At 44.2% G+C, this 21,101-nt stretch overlaps 1 protein-coding gene and 1 non-coding gene across 4 annotated transcripts in view; both read left to right on the forward strand.

The window, feature by feature from the left end:
* Window positions 1-21,101, forward strand: part of ME3 (malic enzyme 3) — a 148,178-nt gene that overhangs the window by 116,660 nt on the left and 10,417 nt on the right. For all 3 annotated transcript variants that reach the window (XM_061628895.1, XM_061628896.1, XM_061628897.1), the window contains 4 exons: window positions 7,807-7,916; window positions 16,739-16,836; window positions 18,978-19,091; window positions 20,164-20,269. In XM_061628895.1, the coding sequence (XP_061484879.1) occupies window positions 7,807-7,916; window positions 16,739-16,836; window positions 18,978-19,091; window positions 20,164-20,269 (428 nt within the window). The remainder of the gene's footprint in view (window positions 1-7,806; window positions 7,917-16,738; window positions 16,837-18,977; window positions 19,092-20,163; window positions 20,270-21,101) is intronic.
* Window positions 18,461-18,579, forward strand: LOC133386362 (5S ribosomal RNA). The gene has a single exon (XR_009763109.1). It is a non-coding gene; the product is annotated as a 5S ribosomal RNA (ribosomal RNA).

Consider the following 21,101-nt stretch of genomic DNA (forward strand, 5'->3'; position numbering starts at 1 on the left):
AATTCTGTAACTGCAGAAGAGACAGCGAATCCTGACGATTCCATCTGATCTATATCATCGGGCTGTTTAGCAGCATCAGGAGATAAACATGTAGACACTGAATTCAGCAATTCAAGCAGTATCTTTGACAGTCAAATGGCGACAGAGAAGGAAAAAGCAGTGTTCAACCCTGGCCAGATTATTCTATCATTTTAGAAGGTTAACATAAGAACATAAGAAGAGCCTGCTGGATCAGGCCAGTGGCCCATCCAGTCCAGCATCCTGTTCTCACAGTGGCCAACCAGGTGCCTGGGGGAAGCCCACAAGCAGGACCCGAGTGCAAGAACACTCTCCCCTCCTGAGGCTTCCGGCAACTGGTTTTCAGAAGCATGCTGCCTCTGACTAGGGTGGCAGAGCACAGCCATTATGGCTAGTAGCCATTGATAGCCCTGTCCTCCAGATTAGAATTTGTCTAATCTTCTTTTAAAGCCATCCAAGCTGGTGGCCATTACTGCGTCTTGTGGGAGCAAATTCCATAGTTAAACTATGCGCTGAGTAAAGAAGTATTTCCTTTTTTCTGTCCTGAATCTTCCAACGTTCAGCTTCTTTGAATGTCCACGAGTTCTAGTATTATGAGAGAGGGAGAAGAACTTTTCTCTATCCACTTGTTGTATAATCTTAGAAGGGGGTGTGGCTGTAACTAACATGAAGGGCCGCTGCCCTTCTCAATTTGCCACTGCAGTACTGTCTGGGTCTGTACTGGAATTTTTTTAAAATATGTTTTTAAGATGTTTTGTTTTTTAAGTTGTTTTTTAGAAGTTTTGCTTTTTAAGATGTTTTTAGAGCTTTACCATCTGTTTGCCAACCTGCCCCCCCCCTTGAGAGGAAAGGTGGGGTACAAGTTGAATTGAGGATGATGAAGATAATGTTGAGCACTGTTCATCAGGAGTTAGTCACAATGAAGCCGCGAGCTGTGGAAACGGAGCTGACTTGAGAGAATATCTTGCATCCTCTTGATCTCAAGGGGGCAGAGGTCATGTTCTCACTGAAGTAATCAAATGGTTCCCAGGCTGTACCAAGTCACACTACAGGTAGCATGGAGGTAGTTTGAAAGACTGTAGCTCAGTGGTAGTGCATCTGCCTTGCGTGCAGAAGGTCCCAGGTTCAATCCCTGGTGTCTCCAAGTAGGGCTGGGAAAGACTGTTGCCTGAAACCCTGGAGAGCTGCTACCAGTCAGAGTAGACAGTACTGAGCTAGATGGGCCAATGGCCTTGCTTATTGTAAGGCAGCTTCCTATTGCCGTATAGGTAGGAGATTTCATGACAAAGTGCCCTTCCACACGCAAGAATTCCCTCTGTGTAGAAAAGTAGCTGTCAAGGAAAGTACTCCAGCCTAGTCTTTCCCCTGACATGCTAGTTTTCTCTGTGCAGTGCGGGTGCCAATTAAAAGGACTTGAGCCTAACCCACCCTTCTTCCGGAGATGCTTTCTTTCTATGTGGAGGGAATGTTTTTGTACAGAGGAGCATTCAGTTATGTGGACCCTTACTCCACTGAGAATTGGAAGTAATGCTGTAGAACCTCACTGAGAACTAGACCTTAGATGGGACAAACGTTCGTCGGCTTCTTCCCATTCAGATTACATTGGTTGCCTGAAGAACACATAGTCTCCTCCTAATTGACCTAACTTGCTGAGTTTGATCATGCGCAAAAAGCTTTTGGGAGAGTCCTTGCTGGGCTCTGCAACTTCAGAATGCGGCAGGAGGGTTGCATCTTTAAACACTTCCCCCTGTAAAAACAAAAAGAAAATGCCTCCCAGCCCATAGAAAATAAGCTAGGTCGAAACCAACCTTCCCTAATGCAGAAACTTGTTTTATGTGAGCAGGAGCCAATGGCACGGTGGGGTAGAGACCCTTACCTGACCTCTCAGCAGGTGAGTCACTGGTGCTTATCAGGAGAGACAGCTGGCATGATGCAAACATAGCAAGCTGCCTGATAGTGAGTCAGACGGTTGGTTGATTTTCAATATTGTCTGCACGGTCCAGCAGTGGCTCTCCACGGTTTCTGACAGGAATAGTTTCCCCAGCTGAACCTGGAGATGCCGAGGACTGAAGATGGCAGCTTCTGCGTGCAAAGCAGATGCACTGCCACTGAGCTATGATTACCATGAGCACCATATTGGCCCTGCTGGTGTGTTTCCACCATGGCAACCTTGTTGGCACCACGACCCTCCCGGTAAGCAGCAGCGACTCACCTACCGGGAGGTCAGGGAAGCATCTCCGTGCCCACCACACTGCTTACGTGAAATAACTTTATGCATTAGAGAAGGCTGGTTTCAATCTAGCTTATTTTCGATGCCTGTTGGTTGCCCGGTCCCTGGAGAATGCACAACCTGTTCCTACTTGGGCTAATTTGCTGAGTTTGGTCATTTATTTGTTTAAAACATTTACATACCACTTAATCTTTCGCATTTCTAAGCGGTGCATACAAAAACAAAAAACAGAAAATGAAGCAGTAAACCTCTAAAATTTTATCATAAAATCAAACATACCTTAAAATGCCTGCTGGAACAAGAAAGGCTCAGTGATATGCCTGAAGTTCAGCAAGGAAGAAACCTGTGGGACACCCCTCCATGCCTTCCACGGCTACATCATGTGAGAGAGCATTCGTGTGAGCTCCCACTTGCGATATGAACTGGTGCAGTCCAGCAATAACTGCACTCATGTGCTGTTTGCACACGTTTTCATAAAGACAGCTTTATTGGGCACTGATGAGCCTTAAGTGACCTTTTGTTTTTTCAGTCATGCATTTCAATCATCCATCATCTAACACCCCCCCGCCACACACACACACACTCTCACCATATTATTCATTCTTTCTGTGAAGAGGCAAAACTGGAGGAAAGCTCCTCTCTTTCTTTGAAACAAGCATCTAGTCAGAAGTGAGTATTTCAGCAGGAATGTTGACACTGAATACTCCCTCCATAAATGCCGGGGTCTCTGCGGTGCAAAGGGTTTATACAGGCAACCAGAGCAGATCGGCCATCCATGTGTAAATTGCAAGAAGATGCCAGGAGACAGATATTTTAAAAGGCTTTCATAGTTTTGAACTCTTTGAAATCTTGTAACAGAGCTGAGGAAAAAGGATTTAGCACTGAAGCTGCCACAAAGGACAGAGTTCTTCCCTTACAGATGAGCCAGCAATTTCAGAGCATGAATCAGATGCCTGTTAGGTGGTGACCCACATCCTGTATCCTCTTGCACTGGGCCAAGGGTGGGAAACCTCAGGCCTGGGGGACAAATGTCTCTATCTGCCCCCTGCAATTCTTCCCACACTATATGCCCTCACCAGCCACACACCCCTCATCAGGCCATGCCCCTCAGTGGCCCTGCTTCGCACCCTGCTTGAGTGTGTGTGTGTCCCCCCCCCCCGGCTGGAATGCGTCCTTGACCTCTGCTCATGCCTTTTGCTTGCCTGGATGAAGAATAAAGAGGGATATGCGAGTGTGCATAGAAACTAGCCTCCTTTACAAAATTAAAATTTACATTTGTTGCTCTGCCCACTTTTGACTCTGTGACTATGCCTGCCACTGACATGTGGCCCCCGGAAGCTTGTCCAGAAGAGAATGCGCCCTCAGGCTGAAAAGGTTCTCTACCACTCCACTGGACCCTGGATCTCCACCCCTTTTCCCCTTTTTGAAACTTTTTTTTAAAAAACGTACTTTGTTTACAGTGCTGTTGGGCATGCAGGAAAGTGCATTTTGTTTGTGATTTTGATTGATTGATTGATTGGGTTTATTTATATGCCACCTTTCCACAGTGACCTGTGCCCAAAGTGGCTTACAGCAAACACTCAAAATAAAAGCACTGGGGTAGGGGAGAGAAGTCAGTTTACAAAACATAGCAATACATTCCAATAAGAAAAAATAAACAATTTAGCAAACATAAAATAAATTCAATATTACAAGAGAAATAATCTGAACTTAAATACATAACTACAATCCATCTCTTTGGCCATAATTTGATTTTGCATAATATCCACATTTTTTTCAGTGCAATTTCCCCTAATATTACACATGTTTCTATGTTATTCTCACATATATATGCATTCTTATGCACACTTTACCCGTGTTTGCATTTTTATACATATTATATGGCTGGAGAACTGCACTGCAAAATTAAAAGTGCGAATGTCGAGGGACGGCTGTATTTCAAGTTGTGCATCGTTTCAGAAAGTGTGAATGAGGTAGTTGCGCTTTTAAATGTGAACTGAATTGAATTTCTCCCTTGTCACTATCTGCAACATAACAGAGTGAGCTGCTGTGGACTCTCAGGTCTCAACACCCACTTCAGGCACAAAAAGGAACTGTGGTATACAATGTTGACGCCCTGCGGTTAGCAGGCAGTCTCCAGATTGGCCAGCACAGACCTAGTATATATCCCAGAAGCCTGGCTTTCTGACTTCACCTGGTTAAGAGGTTCAGGCAGTATGCTGATTTAGATCAGTTGTCTTCAGTGTTTTTCAATCTGGAACCAACCTCAGTCTGCATCACGGGACCCATTTTTTAACGGTTTAACATACAGGGCAGCTCCCCTGTGTGGAAAGGTTACGTTTGCGGCTTTTTCATTTAGAGAAAAGGCGAGAAGGAGGAGACATGACGAGTGTATAAAATTATGCATGGTGTGGGGAAAGCGAATAGAGAAAAGCTTTTCTGTTTCACAACAGTAGAACTCGTGGACATCCAGTGAAGCCGAATGTTGGAAGATTCAAGACAGGCAACAGGAAGTACTTCTTCACACAGTGCATAGTTAAACTATGGAATTTGCTCAGAGAGGCAGCGATGGCCACCAACTTGGATGGGTTTAAAAGAGGATTAGACAAATTCATGGAGGAGAAGGCTATCAATGGCTACTAGCCATGGTGGCTATGCTCTGCCTCCATAGTGGTTCCACATTCAACTGGTGCCTTAGTTTGTTTTGTTCCATTGTCAGAGGCACCATGGTTCCAAATACATTGCTAAAAACTGCAGGAAGGGAGAGTGCTCTTGTGCTCACGTCCTGCTTGCAGGCTTCCCACAGGCAAATGGTGGCCACCATGAGAACAGGATGCTAGCCTAGATGGGTCATTGGCCTGATCCCGGAGGGCTGTTCTTGTCTCTCTCTTTTTCCCCCTCTTGTTCACCTCCTCTTTTAAAACTTAAAATACAAATAAGAGGAAGTGAAGGGGGAGCCACTGGTGCGGCCCACTTTTAATGGGGGTGCAGCCATCTTGTGGGTCACATCCTTCCAGCTGAGAACCAATTGTCGCAGCGAGGCTTCCTGGAACATTTGGTCAAAGACTGTAGCATCCAAGCAAGAAGTTGATTTTATTTTTGTTTATAGAAAGAACAAAAATCTTTTAAGGCATGTCTTACAAGAGGCTCCTACAGAACTGATACCTGTCTGATGAATGAAAGAGATGAGATGCCTTTGTAAGAGGCGAGCCCTTTCTTCTTCAAAGCAGGGAGGCTGACAAAAACGTAATGGAGTTACTTGTCTGGATCCATAAAGAGAGGCCATCAATGGACCTTCCATTGTCTTCCTGCTGACAGCCACTTTTTCGCACTGCAAAAAAATTGTTCACAAACATCGACAAAAAAAAAAACCTATCTGAGACAGCCTGACGAAGATTGGAGCCCTTTTTAAAGCTGTAATGAATGGAGCTTTCAGTGACCTGAGCATAAGCAAAGCATGATTTGTCTGGTGTCAGTTTCCGGTTTAAAGCCCTTGGTGTGTCTCACTTGTTCACATCAGATTTCTCAGGGAGAGCCAAAGAGGTTGAATGGAAGTTTTTTTTTTCTGTGCCAATGTTCTCCTGTAATGCTTGGGGTCCCAGAGGTGGCATCATCATCATTATTCACTGCATCCATTTAGTCTCTATGTCTATATCACTTGGGGTGTCTGCAGACGGTCACTGTTTTACAGGAAGGATTTGAGTGCATACCAAAATTTAAGGTTTGTGCAATTAAAATGGATTAAAGGATTGTGTTGGCCTAGCACAACAAATCCTCTTTAAAAAATAAGCTTGTCTTTTTATGGTTTGGAAAATGTCAGGGAAATTCATGGAAAAGTGTAAGAGGAACAAATCACTAATGGGAAGATGTATAAACATCCCACAAGTAAATCAGGATAAATGCCCATTGTACTATAACCTCCCTGCAAACAAATCAGAATGAATGCTCAAGATAGGATATCATCTCACCTCCATGGAAGCTTTGGGCAAGCAAATCAGGATGAATGCTCAATAAGCAGGTCACCTGGAGGGACTCATAGTCATTGAACATACTAATGACTTGCTTACTAGTTCCATATCTTCTTCTTATTGCTTGTTCAGGTGCTTTGGGGAGGGGAAGGTTACTGTTATTCCTGTTTGTAATTCCCAAGCATGTCAATGCTGAAATCGGAAAGCTGTCCCTCAAGTCATTAGTTTTGTGCTTCCAACATAGGGATGGAGGACAAATCCACTTTAAATGGATTTATACGTAGACTTTGGCAGTTTTGAGCCAACTGATCTTTTCCTACGTTGCACCATGTCTTGCATCAAGCACTTGCTCATGTCCAAATTGCTCATGCATTGCTAGGTGTAGTTTTTGAAAAAGCCAGACTAATTATATGCAAAATTATAAACACAATTTTATGTTAAAATATATATAGAATACATATAGAATAGGCAAGCCCCATGCGGTACAATATTTCAGCAGCATGACTTTATAAATATTAACACGTAAGTATTTTATACCACTATATGCATTGCAGCAGTTAAACACTATCCATAACATTCAGTGGAACTGATAAAACAAAACTTACCACCAGTTTATCCTGGTGATTAAAAGGTTTTGCTTAGGTAATCCTTACTACAACACTCAAATTTATGCAGGATTATTATTACCATGTTGCCTAAGGTCACTTGATGAGTTTATGGTAGGGGTGAGATTTGAATTATTTCCAGAGAGATAACTAACTGTGTTAGTCTGCTGAAGCAAAAGCAACCAAGAATCTTGTGGCTCCTTAGAGACTAACATATTTGTTATGGCATAAGCTTTCATAGACTAATCGTCCATTTCCAAAGATCTACTGAAGTATAATCCTGAGTTTGATCTAGTCTCTTAGGCTGCAGTCCTATACACATTTTACCTGGGAGCAAGTCCCATTGAACTGGCTGCCTTTATGTTTCCGAGCTCAATTCAAGGTGCTGGTTTTGACCTATAAAGCTTTACACGGTTTGGGACCACAATACCTGATGGAACGCCTCTCCCGATACGAACCCACCCGTATATGTTCAAGATCAAAGGCCCTCCTCTGGGTGCCTACTCCAAGGGAAGCTCAGAGAATGGCAACAAGGGAGAGGGCCTTCTCAGTGGTGGCCCCCAAATTATGGAATTATTTCGGTGACGAGGTGCGCCTGGCGCCAACCCTGTTATCTTTTTGGTGCCAGGTCAAGACTTTCCTCTTCTCCCAGGGATTTTAGCATGTGTCTCATATTGTTTTAAATTTTTAAATTGTGTTTTAAATTGTTTTTTAAAAAGATGTATTTTAAATTGTATTTGTTTTTAGTTACTGTAAACCGCCCAGAGAGCTTCGGCTATGGGGCGGTATACAAGTATAATAAATAAATAAATAAACTCAGTGGGGCTTACTTCTGAGTAGACGTGTACAGGATTGCACTGATAAGCCACTCTGTTAGAATATTCTACAACACTTTGCAGATATCATTTTCCATTTCTTCCTGAAAACACTTGCACTGACACCAGACTCCAGCTGAATTATTACTGGTCTTCTGTTAACCCTACAGGTATGGGATGAATTGCCTCATTCAGTTTGAAGACTTTGCCAATGCCAACGCATTCCGACTGCTCAACAAATACCGCAACAGATACTGCACGTTCAATGATGACATTCAGGGTAAGAGATGCAAAGTGTTCGTTGTACCACATTGTGTGGACTTTTCCATAAAGCTCCTTTGTATTGTTCCTCTGCCAGCCACACTTCTTTCAGGCTTCTTTGTAAAGGAACTCGACCAGGGGATGGGCACAGTAGCCGCATTGCTTCTTAAAAGTGGATGTGCTGAATTAACTCATCCCAGGCTGGTGAAAAACTTCCCAGAGATATTCACAGATGTTGCTGGCAGCTCACGGCTCCTATTTGTGCAAATCTAGCAGTAGGAAGATTCATTTCTGCTCGGCCACAACTGCAATGCCAGTAACAGATGGTAAGGTTCTTTGGGTGACATGAAACTACTATTGATAGGGCTTCTCGGGGGGTTATTCAGTTTTTTGTGATGTCTTGTTGATCTTTTCTGTTTAAGTACTGAAAGTACTTGCATGTCCCATTTTAAGTGCTTTTGAGCCTCTTTTCTGCTGTTGGGAAGCACATATGACAGGCAGGCTTTAAATATGCTTGCATTAGGCTACACAGGAACATGAGTTCACAATCACATTGCAACCTTTTTGGGGGTCAGCTGTGAACACTTGCATTCTGGATTCCCACACACACACACACACACCCCTACACCTTATTCATTTCACTAATGCAGATTTCCTTCACCGTTCCTACTCTCTCTTCCCTGGAAAGTTGAGTGGGAAACCTTGTTAGTTTCTTGTGTCACTGGGCCCCTCCAAACTGGTGGGGGGATTTTTTGGTGGGTGTATTCTGCAACATGTGATTGATGCAATAATGCTGGGAGGAAGGGCGGGATATAAATCAAATAATAAGTAAATAAAATAAATAAATAGCGTATTACAGAGCAATCTTAACAATATAAAGCTGGCTTAAGCTACCCATTTCAAACTCGCTTCAAGAGGAATTTGACTTACGCCACCCTTTTTGAGTTCTGCCGGATGTCTAGGTCATGTGACCAAGCTGAAAGGGGTTTGGAATCGGTGTAAGTTTCCCCTCGCCCTCTCCTGCCACTCCCCCAGATACTCCTTTCTTGGGGACTAACGCTGACTTGAATTCCACCAGCTGCACCAGGGTGAAGGACATAACACCAGCGTATCTCTAGCTCAGTCAGGGTGTGAGGGACTTTTGACGGCTCAGCCGGGAAAACCCAAGTTCCTCCACATTTTCTCATCCTGCTTTGGATTGCGCTGTTAGGGTTGGATTTCTACTGGGCCATCCACACATAATTCCACCTTATTAGTTGTTCTGTGATGCTTTCCCAATGTTAGCGCATTATTGCCATCTGGAGGAGCATCCTTGCGCTGCAGCGCGATACACAAAAAAGGGACACTTGCGGTATAAAATGTTACAGGATTTCAGCAGGAAACTATGGGACATGTGCCAACTGGAAAAGAAGCAGTATGTCCACCCAGAAGCATTAGCAGGTGCAAACAGTATTGAAAGTGGGATCGCGTATAAGCAATTACCATCATGAGCGCAAATCATCTCCAATGCACAATAAAAGAAGACGTCTGGAGGAATCCTTTTTGCCACCCTGATATTTCACTTATCTTCTTTTTCACTGCTGCAAAAATAGGTGGGGTGGGGTTGGTCTTCCCATAAAAAGGTCCTGTATGTGCACCATCCCTGGATATGCTGTCAAGAAGCTGTGAAGGCATCTGGGAAACTGACAAGGCTTTTCCCCTGACCTTGGCAACTTCACTAGAGAATGGGAGAGGAGCATGAAAGAAACTGAAGGTGAGATGAGCTAGAAGTATACCTGTGGGTTTAAGGCCTCTCCAGACCATCTTTTGTGCTCCTGATTGTATCGGGGCAGTTAAAAGCGGTTCCGCTTTCAACATTGCTTGCTCCTGCAAAGGTTTTGGGAGGGTCACACTGCTTCGTTTCCAATCAGTGCATGTCTTGTAACTTCCTGTTGAAATCCTGTACCTTCTCAAACCACAAATATTGGGGGGGGGGCTGGCCTGTTTTTGTTGTGCTATAATGCAAGAATGCCCCTCCAAGATAACAATAATCTGGTAACTTTGGGGAAGAACAACCAATAAAGCAGAATGATGTGTGGACTGTCCAATATAAATCCACCACTAATGCACTACTATTGCATCGAAGACATGTTGCAGAATGCACCTGCGAAACAAAACATATTAAAAAAAAACAGTCTGGAGGGGCCCTATATAAGAATCTATCCTCAGAGCACAGTGGCCAGAATCCAGGCTGAGAAGGTGGGGGAATGCCTTGTCCCACACCAGCTGGGGGAGTATGGTGACATTTAAAGCAGAAAAGGCATAACTTGTGAACAATGGTGTATTTACTGAAGTGGGAGAAAGACTCCCAAGAGACAATTAAAGCTTTGATTCCAGCCTCTCTCTCCTTTTCCAAAAGAGACTTACAGATGCAACCCTAAACACACAAACTTTCAAATAAGCCCCATTGAAATTAAAGCAACTTACTTACAAGTAAACATGGTGAGGACTGGGCTGCTAGCCCAGTCTAGCTCTCCTACATTAATTAAGGAATGCTTTGTTTGAAGTAGAAACTTTCAAGTTTGTGGAAAGCAAAGAGACCAGTTTACAAAAGAACCCCTTTAGCAATCTGTGGCAAGATTTATTTATTTTTTAAGAGTGGCCCTTTGGGATTAAACAAACGTTGATTAGCCAACAGTTTATGCAAAGCAGCTGCGAACTCTTAAGATTCCCCCCCCTTTTTTTTGGCATTGAGTTCAGCAGACTCAGATCCCAATGATAAATAATTCTTCTGTGCCCAAGGTACATTAATTTGGGTGTCTTTTGAGTAATTGCAGAGCAAGAGAACAATTTGTGGAGATGATGAAGGATTAGAAACACATTTTAAGGGGGAAAGCTTATTACTGGCTCTTGTCATTTACACCAAAGTCTTATCATCCTATCTGAAATTAGCGTGTGGGATTATGAGTAACAACACGCCTTGTCTCACAGGGATATGGGCTTCTTAAAACCACATCACAGGACAGGCTGAGTCATATACTGCCATCTATTCTTCACCCCCCACCACTTCTTCATCTTTATGAGAACGTGTTTTCAAAAACACCCAGAGTTTCTTTGGCAAGGTGTCAGTCTAGTTGTATATTCAACTCACAGCTCAGAGGAAGGCGAACGATTAATCCGTAGCTCCCCCTGGAGGACAGAACGGAGCAGAACAGTTCTGAGACAATTAGAATTTTTTTTTGTAGACAGCCTTTAATTTTTAAAAAACATTTTTAAGAACACAAAAATGGATTCTTGCATAAAGACCTTTTCTTAAAAAAGATATAAAGCAGCAAAGACTGATCTACCAACCAGTCTTCTAAGCAGCGGTGGACTGATAACCTTTGGGAAACCGTGATTATGTGCAAACATTCAGCAAGCAAAGAATCCCTTTTTTAAAAAAAAAAAGTTTTTTAAAACGATGTTATGCCATCGCCATCCTATGTGGAAACTATTCAAGCGTCTGTTCACAGTCCAGTCAAAAGCAGACATATTGCTATCAGTGGTGGCTGCTGTACATAGGGACTGGTGGGGCGGAAGGCAGGGAGCCCAACAGTAGGCAGAGCCAGAGCCAATGAGAGGCAGAGCCAACTTATTATTAATTATTATTGTTGTTGTTGTTGCTGTTGTTGTTGTTGTTGTTGTTATTTATACACCGCCTTTTGGCCAAAGGCCCTCAAGGCGGCTTACAAAGAAAAATAAACACAAGCATAAAAATACATCAATGAAAACAATACAATTTACATCTCAATGTCACAATTCCCTGAATTCTGAGTTTGTCCCCATCTTCCTCCCTGCTGAGTTCTGCAAGGGCAGCACTGAAACTAAGGAGGAGGAAGCTGGCAGCCAGGGCCGCCCCTTAATTGGTTGTAAGTAAGACTGTGGGCAGGTGGGGGGCTCGCCGAGAGCAGAGCGAGGCTGTTCGGGCAGTGCCCCATTTGCCCCAATGGACCGGCCTCCACTGCTGACTATTTTTTGGCTACATACCTAAACTCTCTCAATAGAGAAGTACCTCTTCTCAGGGAACTCTAGGGGCTGTAGCTCTGTCAGGGGAATAGACAACTCTCAGCATGCTTAGAAAACTAGACTTCCCACGATTCTTTGGGGAACTCCATGACTGTTTAAAGCGGTATGCTACTGCTTTAAATGTATAGTGCAGAAACAGGGAACCTGTGGCCCTCCAGATGTTTTTGGACTACAACTCCCATCATCCCTGACCATTAGCCATGCTGGCTGGGGCCAATGGGAGGTGTAGTCCAACGGCATCTGTAGGGCTGCATGTTTCCTGTCCTTGATCTAGTGACAAGAGGAGCAAAAATGGAAACCATTCCCACAGATATGAGCTCTTCCTACCCTTCTCCTCCAGTCTATTTAGTTATTTAAACTTTAGGGCAGGGGTGAGGAACTTTTGGTCCTTCACGTGTTGCTGAACTCCAACTCCCATCAGCCTCAGCCAGCATGGCCAAAGGTCAGGGATGATGGGAGTTGTAGTCCAGCCTCAGAAGGCCACAGGTTCCCCAGCCCTGCTTTAGGACATCCATGGCTAGGACACTGAGGGCAGGGAACAACAAATCTGTCCATTTTGGCTTCTCATTTTTCCAGTATTAAGTTCAGTTTGCCACATTTCCACACTACTACTTTTATATTATTTACCCAACTGGCTAAAATGATATGACTGACTAGGGGCGACTGCCTCTGTGCGCTCTCCACTCCAAGCCCACCACCTAACCCCAGGAAAGGCAACCCCTGTTAACCTTCTCACCAAAACTCCCAGTGCCCCCAGGAGTTGACACATGGCTGCCTCGCTCGCCTCACGCCAGCCCGCTTCACACCCATTCATGCTCCGCAGTCAGTCGGTCATGCGGACGCCTTGCCACTGCTGCCCAGCCAGTTAGAATGAGGAGGTGGTCTGGTAAGAGGAGCGGCTCGAGAAGGGGGAAGGTGCTGAGAAGCAGCAGGCAGCCAGCCTGATACAGCCACTACTCCTGGCGGCCTTTCTCCTTCCCCAGCTTCTTCTCCTGCTGGGCCATCTTTTCAGTTTAATTGCCTGTGTGGCAGCAGCCACACTGTAGTTCACAGCGCCACCTGTCTGTGGCAAAGTGCACTGCAGTGAGATGATTTCTTACATTTTTATGTATATAGAGATAAAAGCAATAGTGGCTGGTGTGGTGAGGCAGAGTCACCCCCCACAGGTGTCACTGCAGCTTACCTGGACTAGGGCTGGTTGGGACTGCATAGATGCACCATATTTGCAGCTTACCTGGATAGAGCTAGGGCTGGTTGGGACTCCATAGATCAGGCTTTCCCAACTAGTGGGCCACCAGGTGTTGTTGGACCACAACTCCCATCAGCCTCAGCCAGCATTGCCAATGGTCAGGAAAGATGGGAATTGTGATCCAACAACATCTGGTGGCCCACTAGTTGGGAAAGGCTGGCATAGATGCACTGTTGGCATGTCTACATAGACTTCACCCTCACCCCTTTCCCACCCAGGGTGTCTCTGACCCACCATACTGGATGCTACAGGATAAAAACAGAGAAATGGCATTCAGATGGCTGCAGAGGAACAAGGGCACCAGCTCCTGGCTAAAGACTTGGATAAAAGCAAACACAGACAGTATGCTGCTGAATACCAGTGGCTGGAAACTGGAGAGTGCTCTTGTGCTCACATCCTGCTTGCAGGCTTCCCATAGGCATCACTTTGACCATTGTGAGAAGATGATGCTGGCCTAGATGGGCCATTGGCCTGATCCAGCAAGGCTCTTCTTATGTTCTTATGTAACATTTTTAGTGAGATGGCAGCACCTTCCACATTGCACTGAAATAATACGATGAAAGGTGGCATATTAATGTTTTAACTTGCAAAACTTTGCAAATGGCAAAGCTGGGCTCACACTGTGGGCAAAGCACCTGCTGTGATTACTTGTTAAATACAATGCCTTTTGATGTAAAGTTTCCTAACACTTAAAAGGAGATCAGTAGCTCCTGCTGAGTTTTTGTGTTGCTTAGACTGGCTGGCCTGCCTAAGATAACATTGTAATCCCTCCCCTCCTGAACTATTGTAGTTTTCTGTCTGGGGCTGATTGAGACAGGCATGAACGAGAAAAAGAAAACTAAAGAAAAATCTGTGTTCATTTTAAAAGCCAGTTGGATAAATTTCTCCTAAAATGTGATCTGAAAAGCTAAATGCCAATCAGTGGGGAACAGGAGCAGAAGAGTGCTATTGCACTCCTGGCCTGCTCATGGCTTCCTAGAGGCATCTGGTTGGCCACTGTGGGCAGGGCCGGTTCTAAAGGGCGGCCACGTGGGGCACTGGCCCGAGGGCCCCTGGAGCTACAGGGGCCCCTCCGCTCACCTTCTGCGATTCACGACAGTAGCCACGGATTGCAGGGCAGGAGCTTCCACCTGCCTGCCATTCCCTTGCTCTACCTACCTGTCTCCTGTCTTTTAGCATTGCCCTTAATGAAGATGGCGGCTGAGGTGTCCCTAAGGTGCTGAAGCCCCTGCTGCCATCTTGGTTGATGGCAGAGATGCGCTCGCGTAGCATGCACGCATGCCATCAACCAAGATGGTGGCGGAGGCTTCATCCCCTTAGGGAAACCATGGCTGCCATCTTGGTTAATGGCAATGCTAAAAGACAGGCGACAGGTAGGGGGGGCGCACGCGTGCATGCACATGCACACACACACACACACCAGGGCCCGGGGGAAGCTGATGCCCAAGGGCCCTGGCATGCCTGGGGCTGGCCCTGCCTGTGGGAACAGAATGCTGCATAAGATAAGTCTTTGGTCTGCTCCAGCAAGGCTGTTCTTATGCTCTTTTGTTTTCATCAATACTCAGTCCTGAACATATTCATTTCATAAAGAACCTACCCAATGCACAAGCCACCTTCTTCTATGTAGGAACAAACAGACAAGCTAGCACAGGGGTAGCCAACATGGTACCTCCCATAATCTCTGGTCGTGGATTATGCTGTCTGGAGCAAATGGGAGATCTTGCTATGAGGTGGTAGGTTTTTAAACATATACAGCTGGCCAGTGACAAGTCCCAGCATGACGAGCAACTGATTGGATATCTTTTCGAAACATCCACTGTGAACGCTCGTAATGAATTAACAAGCCAGTACTGATGAAGCAGAGGCAGGAGGAGCAATCATTAGTCCTCCTACAAATGTTTTTGTTGCTCATTTCTTTATATTTTATACTTTACTTTTCGGTGGTTAATCTGCATTCCCAAGATAGCTATGTATCCCAGCACAGTTCTTGCATCATGGTGATGAAAAATTATTTTGGAAACCCTTCCCATGGATCTTTCCACCCATCTCTTTCCTTCAAGATCAGACCTAGGCATAGGGGGGGGATTCAATTTTGTTTGCATTTCAATGGCAAACTTCCTAATCTGCACTTTTTGAACCAATACGTGAACCAGAACACAATTATCCTTTGAAATTCACAGGTCTCCAAATTTTGCAATGCAGTTCTCCAACCAAACAATGTCTTCAAAATTACATATATTAAGAGGAAAGTGGGCATCAAATTGCATATGTTAGTGAAGACAGCATGCAAAGAATGCATTACGTTAGGGGAAATTGCTTGCAAAAATGTGTATGGTCATCAAAACTGCATGCAAAAATCTACTTTAGGAGAAATTTGCACTAAAATGCTGCTGAATTTCAGTGTGAATTAAAATTTGTACATTTCTTTGGAAATGTAGAGAAATGAATTAAACACTTGGAAAAATGAGATACTGAGAAAGTGTAATTGACAGATCTGCCCCATATGTGACACACAGAGCCGCCCCTAGGCACCGGGAAGCGGGGCAATTGCCCCGGGCCCTGCGCTTTGGGGGGGCCCCACGCTTGGCGATCTGCATATAAAAGCAGCCACCACGTCCTCCTCACAGCCACAGTAGTGAGCTGAGGGGGAGCGTAGAAACGAGCCGGGAGGAAGAGGTGCAGCGGCGGTCTTCTGACGGCTGTGGTAGCAAGCCGGGAAGGAGAAAACCTCGCAGCGAGAAATGCTAATTGAGTCTACCAGAAAGTCTGCAAAAAAGGGAGCTGCAGCCGAAAAATACAAAGCCGCCACTGCCGCCAATGAAGGCTGCAAAAAAGGGAGCCGCAGCCGCAAGCTCCTAGCAGCCGAAATACAAAGCCTCCGCTGCTGCCTGGAGGAAAGGATATATATAGAGAGAAAGAATGTGGGGGGGGCAACTATGCTTTTGCCCCGGGCCCGCACATGCTAAGGGAGGGCCTGGTGACACACACACAAGCTGAATGCAGCCTGCCAGCCAATATGGAAGTCTGCTCGCTGTGATTTGTCCAAGGAAAGATACCAGTTCAGTTCATCTTCAATTACTTTTACACCACTTTTCTTAAAAAAAAAAAAAAGCATCGAAAACAGCTTACAAGTAGAAGATAAAAAGACATTACAAAATAAAAAATAAAATCTCAAAATACAAAATTGGCCGTTAAAACAATCAACACATTTAAAACAGGCAGCAATAGATGCTTAAAAGTGAATAAATAGCTTTTACAACTTCAGAACTTACCTTTCAAAAACTTACCTTGGAACAAAAATGACCTTCACTGATCATCTCAAAGCAGATGAAAAAGGGTGTGGCAGATCTCTGTCAGAGCTCCATACTTTTGAAGTCACCACCAAAAAAGTCCTGTCCATCTGATCTCATGTAGTATGACAAGAGCCTCTGCTGCTGATCTTAAAGCCCAGGCAGGTTCCTTTGCCTGTCATGTTGTCTCTTTGTTCCCTGGAACATTCCCAACAACTATATGTTTCTCTGGATTTTTTTTAAAATTATTTTTTGCAGGAACTGCCTCTGTTGCAGTAGCTGGAATCTTTGCAGCCTTAAGGATCACAAAGAACAGGCTTTCCAACCACAAGTTTGTCTTCCAAGGAGCTGGAGAGGTAGGACTCATGTTACTTTGAGGAAAGTCCAGACAAAGACAAGGGTTTTTTTTTTTTCATTTTCAAATCATTGAGCAGAATATATATCTATTTTTAAAAAAAGCAAAGTTAGGAGGCAGGGATAGTTCTGAGCTGTGATCCTTGCAGGGTGGCCTCACAGAATGAGTTTTCACAGCTGTGAAGGAGGTGGTCCAGAATGAACCTTGTGTTTAATACTTGGGAGCCTACATTTGTGGCAAATCCCTAAAAGAACCAAAGATGCTACCTGTGTGGGGTTCCACCTTCTATCTAGGCTATACATCTGGGGAGATGTGGAACCATGAAGTTATTTTGCTGTTTACCTTTTTGCAAGTATAGACTAGGCTATACTTTTTATTAGTTTTATTTTACAGTTTTGTTATTTTGTTTGTGTCTATAACTCTCTGTATTTTACCTAGCCCTCAGGGGTAATTGTGCACTTACATTTTATTTAATAAAGCTACTTCTTTTTTACCAGTGTGTGTTCATTGCAGGAGGGGATTTGGCTCTGAATCTAGTTCCTTGGCCAATTAACCATGAACTACCTTATATTTGGATATTTTGCCTAAGGCTCTAAGACAAGGAGTGTAGTCTGGCTCTTGTCTGTTGGAATCCTTGGCAAATCTATTTCTGGCACATTGGGTTTCCCCTTGGCCCATAGTGGGTGACCAGAATAAAGGGTGGTGGCAGCCTACCTTGCAGGGTTGTTGTTGGTTTACTCAGCCCTGGTAAGGGAGGCACAGGTTGTGCCTTGCCAGGATCAATTGTTCTGGGTTTGGGAAATTGAGTCCTGGGACTGAACCGGCAGCAGCGGTTCATGACATATGGTGTGTATGCAGCCTTGGTTTACAGACCCTCTAAGCATCCTAACTGCCCTCCTCTGGAAATGCTTCAATTTGTCAGCATCCTTCATAAAATGTAGCACCCAGATCTGGGCAGAGTACTGCAGATGCAATGTGACCAGCGAAGATTAAAGCAAGGCTGTCACTTTTTGTGATCTGAACACTACACTTCTGTTAGTGCAGCATTTGCTTTTTTTAACAACTACTATTGAAGGTAGAAATCTGGAAACAGACAATGGTGGCATCAAGGCAAAGACTTGAACATCTGGAGATGCCTTATACTGAAGGATTCTTCTAGTCCTCCTAGGAGAACACAAGCCATCCATGGCTCTCCAAAGTTTCAGGCAGATACAGTCTTTCCCCAGCCTCGCCACCCAAGATTCTTTTTCACTGGAGATGTCAGGGAGTGGACCCAGATCCTTTTGCAAGTAAAGTTCTCTCCCCTTTTTAAGCAGCTCTTGATCTCTGGGAGATGCACAGTTAGGTTGTCAACAAGAGTGGCCAGCTCAGTTTGGATGTTGGGTCCTCTTCTTCCTCAGCATCTACTACCCTTCCAGAGTTCCACCTTGCAGCTGAATCCACAAACCCCTTCCTCAGCCTGATGTCCAACCTACCAAAATTGCCTGATTTTGGAAAAAAGGAGAAGGTATATTTTTCTTTTCTGAAGCAATGTAGTGGAGTGGAGAGTCCATGCTTTGCTTCTATTCAAAGTTCATGGTTCAGTCCTTGGAATCTCCAGTTATAAGCCTCCAGTATCCAAGACAGTCTACAGCCATACTACCCTGAACCTGCCCAATCTCATCTGATCTCGGAAGCTAAGCAGGGTCAGGCCTGGTTAGTACTTGGATGGGAGACCACCTGGGAATACTGGGTGCTGTAGGCTTAGAGGAAGGCAATGGTAAACCACCTCTGAATACCTCTTACCACGAAAACCCTATGAATACAGTCAAAAGGTTCATAGGGTCGCCATAAGTCATAATTGTAGGCATATAACAACAATAAATCCAAGATAGTGCAGAGCTATTGCCAGTCAGAGCAGGCCGATGTTCCCTCAATCTAGTGCATGCCATACTTTTTGGACTACAACTCCCATCATTCCTGACCATTGGCTGTGCTGGCTGGAGCTGATGGGAGTTGTAGTCCAACCATCTCTGGAGGGCACCAGGCTGGGAGAAAACTGGAATAGACAGTACTGTGCTGGATGGTCTGTTTCAGTGTAAAGCAGTTCCTTCGGTCCTTCCACAAAGGAAATGATTGGTTGTCTGTCTGATTTTTTTTTAGGCTGCAATGGGCATAGCTCACCTGATTGTTATGGCCCTAGAGAAGGAAGGGATTTCAAGGGAAGAAGCTATCAAAAAAATCTGGATGGTGGACTCTAAAGGACTCATTGTCAAGGTACATCCACAGATATCGGTCTCAGGTTTTGTCCAGTGCTTTGCCCATCATTTATTTAATTTTTTAATTTGTTTTTTTTTTAAATATACTCCACTTTTCACCACATCTGAGTCCTAAAGCAAGCCACAAAATAAAAACATACAGTATACAAAGTTCAAGGCATAAATTAAACATCAGAGGTTAAAACAGTTGTTCTAGAGAAGACAGAGGTAAATCTCTGAGAATGGTGGAAGTGGTTTAATAGTGCTGTTCCTTTCAAGATGTATATTTTCTGTTGAAACCAGTGGACTGCTAAATTAGTAACAAAGTGAGTTAAATTAACAATGAATCTATATTCTCTATCCTGGGGCAAGCTCTGGAGGCAAAAAAAAAGCTGCTTTGCAAATGTATAGAATAGTTTGGTGCAGAAATGAAAGAAGCCATGTATGATGAGCACCTATTGGCTAGCATTTATGACATCAGCATAACCAATACACACACATGCACCAATATAACCTGACAATCCAGCATGCTGGTTTGTGTATGTCTGTAACACAAGTTACAAAGGTGGGTTCACACTGTAGGCAGGGAACTCACTGTGGCTGTCTTTAGAATACTGTCCATTTTCACCCTCCGATTCTTTTGAAAACTGAGTCCAGTTCCTAAAAGCCTTTGAGCATAGGTATATATTATTTATTTAAATTTCTTAACTCCTTTTCTTTCCCAAATCCAAAGGTTTGGGGTGGTTAGCAAAACTTTTTTTTTTAAACAAGCAATAAAATGGAATGAAGTATCTGCTTAAAAGAAAAATGGCATGTTGAATTTTAAGTGACCCCATCTCCCTTCTTTGTAATGGTCATCTAAAGTCAGCACAGCAAATGACCATCTTGCAGCCTTTTCAGATTGATGTTCAGCCTTGGAAAGTCTCCTGAAGAAAGAGGCTTTTCCACAGTTTGTGGGGCACCCACCAAGGATGAGTCATATGTACTTGATGGCATAATCTCAGCACATCTGTGGTGCTAGGAAAAACTGACTGCTTCATCCTTTCTGCTACCCACCATGGCCTTTTGCTTGTGCTTTGTTTGACTCGCAGGGCAGGAGTCATCTGAACCACGAGAAGGAGATGTTTGCTCATGACCATCCCACTGTGAAGACCTTGGAGGAAGTGGTGCAGACAGTGAAACCAACAGCTGTTATCGGTAACTTTTAGGCTCCCAGTTTGCTTTTGGAATGATTGCCCTTCTCCTTTTGTATTGCGGCTTTATTGTTTCTTGTTTTAGTGGAATCGTGATTTTTAGACTGCAGTCTTAAGGCTTTTGTGAGGGGCAGTTTGTCCACCTTACCCTGTTCCTGGGATCTCCATTGGAAGACCGTCTTACCCCTTATATACCCAGTCAATCACTGCGCTCTGTAGGTGAGGGCCTCCTGCAGATACCATCTTATCAGGAGGTCCATTCTGTACAACACAGGAAATGGACCTTTACTGTAGTGGCACCGACCCTTTGGAATTCTCTCCCCTTAAATATTAGACAGGCACCATCTCTGTTAACTTTCTGGCGCCTACTGAAGACCTTCCTCTTTCAACAAGCCTTTTAAGTTGAGATCTTATCGCAGTCTGTGTCTGTGTTGGAATTCCTTTTTAATGTTCTTAAATCTTTTATTAAAAAACAATATGTTTTTAACCTTTTTTTAAAAGAAGTCTTCAAAGCTTTTTAAAAAAATGTTTTTAAAGATGTCTTTGTTTTAATGTATTTTAAAGTCTTTTTTATGATGTTTTAAAGTGTTTTAGTGCTTTTGTTTGCCGCCCCGGGCTCCTGCTGGGAGGAAGGGTAGGACATAAATCAAATAATTAATAAATAAATAAATTATGAGGCCTGTGGGCACCCCAGCACCTTCAGGCAACCCCCTGGGTGCTGGCCAAGGCCTCCTGTCTCTACCAATTTTTTAAATTATTTTTAAATGAGGGGGAAATTGACTTGGGAGAGGTTAGGAGGAGGTGTTTCTTCTCTTTTTTTGTTCTTTGTTTTGGGG

Source organism: Rhineura floridana, chromosome 5 (assembly GCF_030035675.1).
Source record: "Rhineura floridana isolate rRhiFlo1 chromosome 5, rRhiFlo1.hap2, whole genome shotgun sequence".
Lineage (NCBI taxonomy): Eukaryota > Metazoa > Chordata > Lepidosauria > Squamata > Rhineuridae > Rhineura > Rhineura floridana.